We start from the raw sequence: 10,170 nt of genomic DNA, 5'->3' as shown, positions 1-10,170 counted from the left end.
ATCTGTGATTTCATCATCCAAACATCGATTTCATCATCCAAATATAATTTCTACCGTACCAAAATGAACTATCGGGGAAAGGATAAACCACAATTAATAATATAATTATTGATAAATATTAACCAATTTTGGTAATATTACAATGATAAAACAATTGCAAACCCCTAATTATACGCAATGCTGGCTACTCGGAAACAAAAATGTTAATTAAAAAAAAAAAAAATCATGGCAGATGAAAAAGGCACAATTTCTTACAATGATATTGATATGTACATCAAATCAGAATAATGCAAAAACATGAATCACACTACAAAAATAAATATCCAATCGCCACTCGAACCTCTTTCAAACCGGGTTGAGATCGCGTTAAGCTTGCCCTTGCCATCTGCATCAAACATTTAATTACATCATTACATATTTGTATTGAAGGAAACTTACAGAGAAAACAGCTTCCTCTTTCTAAACTAGACGAAAACTTCTCATTCCAAATGATGCTTCGGATCGTTTCGCGGAAATCACATCAAAGATTTAGGACCCTTTCAATTGAGAAGTGTTATTGGCACTCCAAAAATCTCATTCTACACTTCTCACAAGTGTATTTTTCTTTCCTAATATAGAAAGTTTGGAGTGCAGAATGAGATTTTTGGAGTGCTAATAACAATTCCCTTTCAATTCTTTATAAACTAAAATTCAAGGGAAACGTTTCGCTTATGTTTCTGTTTACATTACAATAAGTATGTGATAAGAAAAGGAATATGAGAGATAAATAACTTGACTAACCTTGAAAGCAAAAATCTTGCGAGCGGGCTCATATTTGCGTGGGATTGGAACTCCTTGTTCTGCTGCCTTTTCTTGTTATCAGCTTCTGCTTTTTGTGTTTCTTCAGAAGCTGTCTTGCCCTTAGCAAAGATGCGAGCAGCCAGCTCCTGTAAGTCTTTCAATGAAGATTCCTTCGGACTTTGTGAACTGCGAAGGTTTTCTTCCATAAGTCCTCTAGACTAAATGCCACCATCCACCATTTTAAGTGGTCGGAAAGAATAGGACAATAAACAAAACAAAAAAGACAATTTGTGAAACCTTGATAATCGCTGAAGCAATTTGCTGACAAAAACTTCAGAAGATCCTGGCTTCAAGCTCTCCAACTTGACAAGCGAATTTACAACTGAACGCACAGCTGACCCTTCTGGATCATCAGCAATGGCCTATATATACACAAGAGAAAAATAAACAAGAAAGGCAAAGCACACGTCTGAAACGGTGAAACCATATACACTATGACTTCATTGGATATGCATGCACAAGTGAAGGGGATAAAACAAACTAGCTTGAAACATATACACCACATCTTGAAGTTTATGCTTGATGTTTCTAGAATAGTTACAACCTAAAATCTTAAACATATGCGCACAACAAGCAATCTGTATCATGCATATGGACATTACATTCTTCCACAAATCTACTATACCTCCTGAAATAATGTGGTATCTCTAATCAGGGAACCCACGAGGGCCACGACACTAAAAAGCAACTTAAAAATATGCTGCATGGGGCTTCTAACTTATGACAAACACCCAAGTTTGGGCAAAAATGATATCCTTAGCAGGCAAAAATAAGGAAAAAGAAGACAACAATACTTCTTGCAGGTCAAGCAATAAGGCAAGATTTCCCCCCTTGACACCATATCAAGCCAAGAGTCCTATGAATATATCTGGGTGTGCTCACCTCTTTTAACGAAGGGATAAGCACTATCGATAGTGCTGCAGATGATGATATAACTTTTGCACTTTCTTCGTCATCACTTGCTTGGGGTGATCTTGGAAATGCCTTTCGGGCATCAAAGTATTCATGAGATTGTCTGAGGTAAAGAGAGTTCTTCTATAAATTAGAAATTTTCTACCCTCTCGTATGTGTGTGTATGTGTGGGTGCAGGTGCAAAGATTAGATACACTAACAGCACTTTTTCCAGTAGATGTACCTGGAAGAATCAGAGCTACTTGTCATCTGCCCTCTTCTACTATCGTGCTCATCGTAGTTGATCTTGTTAAGTGCAGACCTATCTCTGGCATTTCCTTTCCTCCCTCCTTGAATCGCAGCCTTTGCCTGCGTAAACATTGTCAATCCAAAAAGAAGCTTCATTAGTTAAACACTCTGGACGCCAAGAGCACCTCAGCATTAGGTTTTGGTTTGCTGGTTTTACTTTCAACCTAAAATATGACAATAACCTGGGAAATTTCAGAAGGAAAACCAGGAAATTCATATTTAGAACCAAAATATCAGGAGAATTTAGGGGATGAAAACCCTAGAAGTAGATTGGATCTAAGACATCATGGAATTTTGAAATCAACTGAAAGAACATTTAAAGGAAAAGGTCTTTCAAATTTGATATTGGAAGGTACAAAATGCAACTGAACAGTAAGTCAATCTATTTGGGTGACTTGTCAACAGTTAAAAGCCCAGCATGTTTTTGCAATTACTCCAACATGTTGCACTGAATTTTTTTACACATGAAGACTTTCAATGTTTCAGCTAGCACTATTTTAATATGAGATTTATTGACAGATCAGATAGCTAACTGATATCAATTGAAATATCACAATGATCAAAAGGCACCTCTGCAAGATTAATGGCACTGTCTTCGTTTGGGGCAGTTGAAGTTTTCTCTTGAATTCCCAGCCTCGATTTTGGCGTTCCAGGAGAATCAGAATCATCATGTTGACCACGAAAAACAACAGTTCCACTGGATGAAGCATCTTCATAAGAAGCGTATGTGCCACTAGACTACAAAACAAAAGGAGCTAATCAAATAAAGGGGGCTAAATCAGAAAGACAAATTCAAACTCGAATACTTTGATTCTTGTCCTATCTTACAGATTGTTACCAGAGAGTTTTGATGACGAAACTGAGTAGATGGTTGAGATCCTTTGGGAGTTCGTATAACAACAGTTCCTGACCCACTCGCAGTCAATTCATCCTGAAAATACACCTCAAATTGCTAAATATATAAAATGTAACATGGTACAAACAATCATGAATTCCAACTTTGAATCAGTAAACTAAAATTTGAGGTGAACTAATAAAAGCACAACATTTTGCTTTTTCAGGCAAAAAATATTGGTTTGGTGAACTATATACCCTGTTTAACTTTACTCCAGTAAAAGCAGACAGAATTCAAAAGTGAAAATTAAGTAATGGCATACAGCCTTGACTACAGATAAGAGTTCAGTAAAACCACAAAAAATTTGAGACAGACAACCTTACAAATCTTTTTTTTATTTTGACAAAAAAAACCTTGTATAGCCCATTGATGAAATAAAAAATTATATTTAAAGGTGGCCACCGGGATGTCACTTGTATCAAACATGCATGTGAAAGAAAAAAGGAACGGGGGTGGGAGACTTACATCTTCAGGATTTGACTCATCATGATATGAATCTCTACCATCCCTAGAAAAATAATCTTCACGCGATTCTTGAAGAGCATTCCCAGACGCCGAGAACCGTCGGTTAATATTCTCTGGGACTCTTCCAGAGGTAATCTGACTGCCTTCTGGCTTTTTCTCTCTTGCCTGCGGTGGTTTTAGTTTTGGAACACTTCTAACAGTACCTGTACCCTGTGCTCCAATACTGAAATCCCATCCAGCATTTTTTGTGGTCTTACCCTGGTCACTGCAAATTAACACAACAGTTAAACCACACAACCTGCAAAGCACTAGTGATCAGCAATTTATAACTCACCTAGCCCGAACAGTTTCATCTATTATATTTCTAGTCACTTTCACAGTATCAGATATCTCCCCTCTAGCTGTAGGACCATTTCTAGGGCTGTCAGCATCTTCCTTGATAGGGTATTTTGGACGCTCTCTGTAAGGTAACAATAAAGCATGGCATCTTAGCTAAACCATGTTAATGAGCATTTATTGCCCACTCAAAACACAGACATGTAAATGCCAAAAAATGAAACAAAAGTGCAAGCTGAGGTGCAGTTGCGTATGTCTTAAGTTCTCTTATGCCTCGTATCTGTGGGCAGGCACAGACCAGGCATCATTGTGTTGCAGGTTCATTCTAGAAATAAAGTTGCATCATTAAAATTTCAGGCATAAAAGCAATATATCGCACCTTATTCTCTCCAGAAGTCGTGGACTCTTCCTTGCAGTCCGAATAAAACGGTGCTTTAGAAGTTCCTTGGCACTTGCACGCTTAGGTTAAAGACAACAACAACAAAAAAAGACCAATAAGAAAACTTCAAGAATTCATAATCAAGATAATGGATTGCAACCTGCTTTACTTCATATCAGCATAGATTTGAAATGCTACAAACAGAAACAAAGCATTGCACACTCTACTTATTGAAGCACATATTCACAAAAAGCTATGCAAACACTATAAACAGTTGCAAATAAGTCCAAAGTAATGTATTAAAACCACAAAAAGTAGCCAAATACCTTAAATAAAATACAATCACTTCAATACTAACTCCCAATATAGGATTAAACGGGTTTCAAAAACCAGCAATGTACTATTATTTAATTATTGCTAAGAGAAAACAAAATAGAAGAATATGATAGTTCTCTTTAACAGAAAGATGAGCAGATGATAATAATAAAAAAAACCAATAAAATTCAACTCCTCTCACTTCTAAGTTTCAAAAATATATGCTATATTTTTGTTTGTTTGATAAATGCCTTTAGTCAAATTTTTTATGCAGGTTAATCATGTACATATTCTCCACTCGGTTTGAAAAAGGGCCAATTCCTGAATTTTCCTATGCATCTTGTTATAACCAAAATGATGCTGTCTAGTTTGTAATGATTTCCCTCCTTCAAATAGATCAAACCAAAAAACAAAAAGACAAAAACTATAGTTAAATATTCAGATGGTTTAAGTACTTACCTCAGCTGGTACCTTCTTCAAACAAAATGAAACAAATTCTTTCATAGGTCGAGAAAAATGCTCATCCAACTACACAAGAAACAAAAATAATGGTTCTTTTATAGTGTGAGTAATATCCAACTGAGAAGCATTTCATCTTTGAAAATTCATTTTCTAAGATAACTGTTATCAGTATACACTAGAGTATATTTAGAGAACCTGAGGTGGATTTTCTCGAGGTATAATGAAGAGAACTCTCATTGGGTGAAGATCAGCAAGTGGTGGTTCCCCTTTTGCCATCTCAATAGCAGTGATTCCCAGTGACCAGATATCTGCCTGCAAATTCAAAGGGTCAATGTGAGTCGTTCATCAAGGCTCAGTCTGATAGAGTGAGGTCTCCAATAGGTATACCTTCTCATTATATCCTTCAGAATTCTGGATTACTTCTGGAGCCATCCAGAATGGTGTTCCTACAAATGTCTGGGGTTGTTAAAAAAAATTAGTGCATTCTAGCTAGCATACAACATTTAAGATATTGCTTGTACATAATACAACATACAGTGAGCACAAAATAATTTTTTTTTTTAGGTTAACCTAAAAAAAAACTATAAGTTAACCTAATCTTTCATCAGATCTGATTAACAACAAAGCAAATGAATTCAAGTTTAAACATTGCACCTTCCTCCTTGATATTGTCCTTGTAAGTTGTGCGGAAACACCAAAATCGGCCACCTGTTACAAGTCACAATTGTAACTTGGAAGACCAAGGGCTAATAAATTTAACACCGCCCTTCAATGCGGATCCTACTTCTACTTTCTGTATAAATTAAAGGCTTTTGACCGTGAAGATATACCTTAACATCGCCATTTTCTGTCAATAAAATGTTTGCCGCTGCAAAAAATACAAACGTGTCATTAAAACAAGAGCTAGAACAAGAAAGTTGAAACTAACGAAACTAAATAAAGCTTCAAAATGATAAAGAGAGAGGAAAGAGGGAGGAGAAAGAGGGGGGGGGGCGGGGCGCGGGGGCGGTTGGGGGAGGAGGGAAGACGAGGGCAGAATACCTTTAATATCTCTGTGAATTTTTCCTTCATTATGTAAATATTCAATTGCATGTAGCAAGTCACGAAGAATACATGCCATTGACGTTTCATCCAGTGGAGGACCTGATTGGAGCTGCATAAACACAATTGTCTGATCATTCTGAAAGATGCATACATATGTGATTTTAACATCAGTTATCAATGCCACACATAGATGAATATGCACACACAAGACTTAACAGCATTAATACAGCTAAAGCATTGAACTTTCAACTCAGTGTTGAGAAATTGTCATCATAGTGTGTCAAAAATTGTAAAATGACACAGGTACACTGAGAAGGAACCCCACTTGCAGTTGCTCCTTGGTTATTTACAAATTTATTTGATTATGATAACTGATAAGAAATACCTTTTCTTTCAGTTAAGGATAAAGGGCTATTCAGTAATAGAATCTCCATCTTAAGAAAAAGCGATTTGGATAAGAGATAACAGGCCAGTTTGCTCGTCTACTGTCTGCGGGCTCAAGTATTGTGTGACATTTAATAAGCCTTGTAAACTATCAAGAATTGCGTATTAGCAAGAAATCAAGCTATAGTGGCCCCCCTTAATATCATCATTGGGTAAACTTACCTGATAAATAAAAGCAAACCCTAAGAGAGTTTATTAATTACATATCACCCAAACGAAATCTCATCATCTTGTAGAGGAACTATGATGATGATAGATGGCGATATAAAAGAGAGTTCTATAAGCCTTATAAATGAAAAAAAAATTTCATCTGACCACATTGACTATGTACAAACAACAGAAGTAACCTACTAGGTCAGCAACAGAGCCACCGGCCATGTACTCCATTATTATCCAAAGTTTTGTCTGGTGGAGATAGGAACCGTAGTACTCTGTAATATAAGGAGATCGACATTGTGACAAAACTGAAATTTCCTGGAACACATACAAACTCAATCAGAAAACAAATATTTGTGTAATCATAGTGGCAATATCCTAGCTATAAAGATTATGATTGGCACCTTCTGAATATCCTCAATCTCATCCTCTCTGCAGAAAATATTAAGTAAAGCTTTATGAATATCGAATAGATAGGGGAAGCATGCTCTATGCTCGAAGGAGATTGATTAATAATAAGACATGCAGAACAACAATGAATCACAACAACTATCCATGTAGTATTCCATTGCATAGAACTTTCTGATGAGGGCCATTAGCATGAATAAGGACAGAATACCTTCATTTAATTAAGTTAGTAACTAAGCAGCAGCGACCACTTACTATGTCCACAGTCATGCAGGACAATGCAGCATTCAGCAGGTTGAGGATCAGAGATGGTAGTCATCTAAATCATTCTTTCCAACAAAATACCATATGGTTATATTAGTTAAACTCTATAAGAACTATTACCTTTGGTCAGTAATATTGTCCCAGAATTCTAAGCCATTCACACTACAAATGATGAAATTGTCCCAGAAAAATTGCAGAGTCCTGATTAACTTATTATCGTAGTTAGTACCAGATACAAGTCACAACCAAGTTAGGCGATTCTCAAGTAATTGGGCCTATAATTATCTGATCGTCATGTAACAAGCTTATTTTTCTGTATGTAAAAATAGAATATCAATATTTTTTTTGTTTGTTTTCTGGTGGAAATCAACTTCTCTCTGGTGAGTGGAAATGTTGAAATCAACTTTACACCTTGTATTCACTAACTATATAGCTACCAGTATAACCCTATGTGTGCTTTCTGAAATTTTGTATCCTGTCTTGAAATTTACCCACTAAAAGTAATGAAGGAAGAGTGGAAAGTTCCTATTATGGCAAAAGCCTGGAGTTACACGTAGTTCAAAGAAACAACAACCATATAACATTGAACAGAACAATAAAAAGAATTACATATAATTATATTGAAAGCAATATACTTACGATTCTTCCAAATCAATTACTTTAATTGCAACTTCCTTGTTAAGCTCCTTATCAAACCTGTAAGTTAGAAAAGGAATCAGAGGCCAGCAGTCATAATCAATCTTGCAGTATGCTGAACCAACCCCAACCACAATGACTGTAGGAATTAAAGTAAACCTGGCATACTTTAAACAGATTTCACTACAATCAATCACAATATATACATAAATATATGTGTGTGAGTGTGTGTGTGTGTGTGTGTAACAACTAGGCATATTATGTGCAGCCATGTGCAAGTATTTGAAAGGGCCACAAGGTGAAACAAGTAATTGCAGAAATCCAGTGGCTGTAACATGTATAGTTTTTTCCGCACAAAACTTTTAAGTACCTTCTGTAAGTCAGGTGTAATTTGAAGTTGTTCAATTAGACAGATGATGTGCCCAAACAAGTCATCATACGAAGGCTTGTTATACCAAGTTATACACTATGCATCTATAAACTAGAACTTAGATGATGTGCCCAAACAAGTCATCATATGAAGGCTTGTATACAAATACACTATGAATCTATAAACTGGAACTTACGCTTTGTACACATCGCCAAACGATCCTCTTCCAATTAGCTCCAATGAACTAAATCTTGATCCTGCAGCCTCTGCCAAAGCTGCTGCATCATCCATTTTGGTGCACAAGTTGCTTCACCCTTTGCCCGCTTAGCCAGTAAACAACACTACAATATCACCAAATTCTTCCACACCCTAACTTCCAATTCACAACCCCAAATTCACCCAATAGCAGTTTATATGAAGCCAAATATTGGCTTCAAATATGAAATCTGAAACGGCATTAGCAAACACAAAACTAATCAGCCCATGCAAATGACACAAATCTACCGTATATTAACTGACCGAGAACAATTAAAATAAAAAAAAAATTTGATGACACAAGGAAATGGAAATGGCAAAACACAATGCAATGCAATGCAATGCAAGCTGTTGGACTCAAAGCAAAGCATATGGGTTTGCTGTAATTGCCCTTGTTAGGTAAAGTGGAATTCCCACATAGTGACAGCCCAACATAATGGCAAATTATAGAAAAACTCCACTCAATGAAAGCGAAATATAAACAACCCACTTGCGGCTTCCATCCGGGGTCCTTGAATTTCATCCAAATTTCAAATCTAAACGCAATTATTCATAGAAAGATTGAGATTTGGGACTTACCCTTTACACAAAATGCGATTTTGATACGAAATTGTATGCCCGAGAAGCTAATGTCCGTGGATTGAGGCCATGGACGGATCTCTTCCGCTTCCTATCTGTATCGGGCACTCTTTCTCCCTACCTCCTCCCTCTGCTCAGAGGCTTTGGGAGCTTCAAAGGAATCGAAGAGAAAGTGTTTTGGGTTTAATTTTCTTTTTATATTATCTTTTTAAATAATTGAGTCCTAATTTCATAGTGGTTTTTTTACCTTCTCTGTAAATTTTCCATTCCAGAAAACATTAATTTGGATTTTGATCCGGTTCTTGGAACAACCCGCCAACACATTTACACAGTTAAGCAAAACTTGGCAATATACATTACGGACCCAAAATGTACGTGTAGGTGTATAATTTGGTGTGCTTTTTTACATTTAAGTATTATTTTTTTTGGGAATCTTTAGCTATATTAATGAGAAATTTAGAAATTAGCTACTTTAAAGAGCACTTACTGAAATATAACCTAGTATTTTCAATTCTTATAAAACTAATCAAACTTTGATATTCAAAAGACTTAATTAGGGCCTAGGCTTAATTACACTTGGATTAAAACTCTATCTCTTCCTCAAAACATTTTGAATTCTGAACCTCGTTCCCTTTGTTGAACCACCTGGGTTCAGACACCACCGTATTACTCTATTATTTCTATTCAAAAGCAATTAAACTAAGAGATCAGTGCACCAATCACTTAGCCCAAGCGAGTGCCACTTTTTTCTTACCACAAGCCTTGCAGTTAATGCCCTCCACCGCACAACAAGTTTCATGATTGTTATCCAAGTCATAATAGAGTAGTCATTGAGCAATGCACGAGTTTGGGAGAGGTATTTGAGACCTCGAGTGGTAAAATTCAATAATCGAAATGGAGATGAAGGGTTTGGAGAAGAGAAATACTGAAGTTTAGAGGGGAAGAGAAAGTTTTAGTCTTATAGCAATTAGTCTTCTAAACATCAATTTTGGTTTATTTTATAAAAGTTGGAAAAAATTAGCCATATTTCAATATGCGGTCTTTAAATGGCTATATTTTCAAACTTTTATTTTTTAAGTTGGCTTTCCCACTCATAAACTGTCACGTGAAATCCACTAACAT

The 10,170-nt window shown here is 36.2% G+C and overlaps 1 protein-coding gene across 1 annotated transcript; it reads right to left on the bottom strand.

Moving 5' to 3' along the window:
- Positions 1 to 83: 83 nt before the first annotated feature.
- LOC137715054 (serine/threonine-protein kinase sid1-like) lies at positions 84 to 9,245 on the bottom strand. The gene is made up of 21 exons (XM_068454273.1): positions 9,049 to 9,245; positions 8,411 to 8,660; positions 7,848 to 7,904; positions 6,941 to 6,968; positions 6,732 to 6,854; positions 5,934 to 6,045; positions 5,723 to 5,760; positions 5,547 to 5,600; positions 5,280 to 5,348; positions 5,088 to 5,204; positions 4,890 to 4,958; positions 4,116 to 4,195; positions 3,735 to 3,860; positions 3,401 to 3,665; positions 2,879 to 2,971; positions 2,611 to 2,778; positions 1,976 to 2,100; positions 1,723 to 1,855; positions 1,078 to 1,202; positions 781 to 966; positions 84 to 385 (listed from the first exon to the last, which is right to left on the bottom strand). The coding sequence occupies exons 2-21, from the start codon at positions 8,503 to 8,505 to the stop codon at positions 367 to 369; spliced, it is 2,082 nt and encodes a 693-aa protein (XP_068310374.1). The 5' UTR covers positions 8,506 to 8,660; positions 9,049 to 9,245; the 3' UTR covers positions 84 to 366.
- Positions 9,246 to 10,170: the final 925 nt, after the last annotated feature.

Source organism: Pyrus communis, chromosome 14 (genome assembly GCF_963583255.1).
Source record: "Pyrus communis chromosome 14, drPyrComm1.1, whole genome shotgun sequence".
In the NCBI taxonomy this organism is placed as follows: domain Eukaryota; kingdom Viridiplantae; phylum Streptophyta; class Magnoliopsida; order Rosales; family Rosaceae; genus Pyrus; species Pyrus communis.
The sequence above is the reverse complement of the archived record's forward strand: the minus strand, read 5'-3'. Positions and strand labels throughout refer to the sequence as shown.

Bases quoted from the DNA above. Each gene is read 5' to 3' on its own strand.
- LOC137715054 (XM_068454273.1), bottom strand. From the start codon at position 8,505: ATGGATGATGCAGCAGCTTTGGCAGAGGCTGCAGGATCAAGATTTAGT. The intron at 5,349-5,546 runs GTGCAATGTTTA...TAACAACCCCAG, and splicing joins GGACAATATCAAGGAGGAAG to ACATTTGTAGGAACACCATT. The intron at 967-1,077 runs GTTTCACAAATT...AAACCTTCGCAG, and splicing joins TTGCTTCAGCGATTATCAAG to TTCACAAAGTCCGAAGGAAT.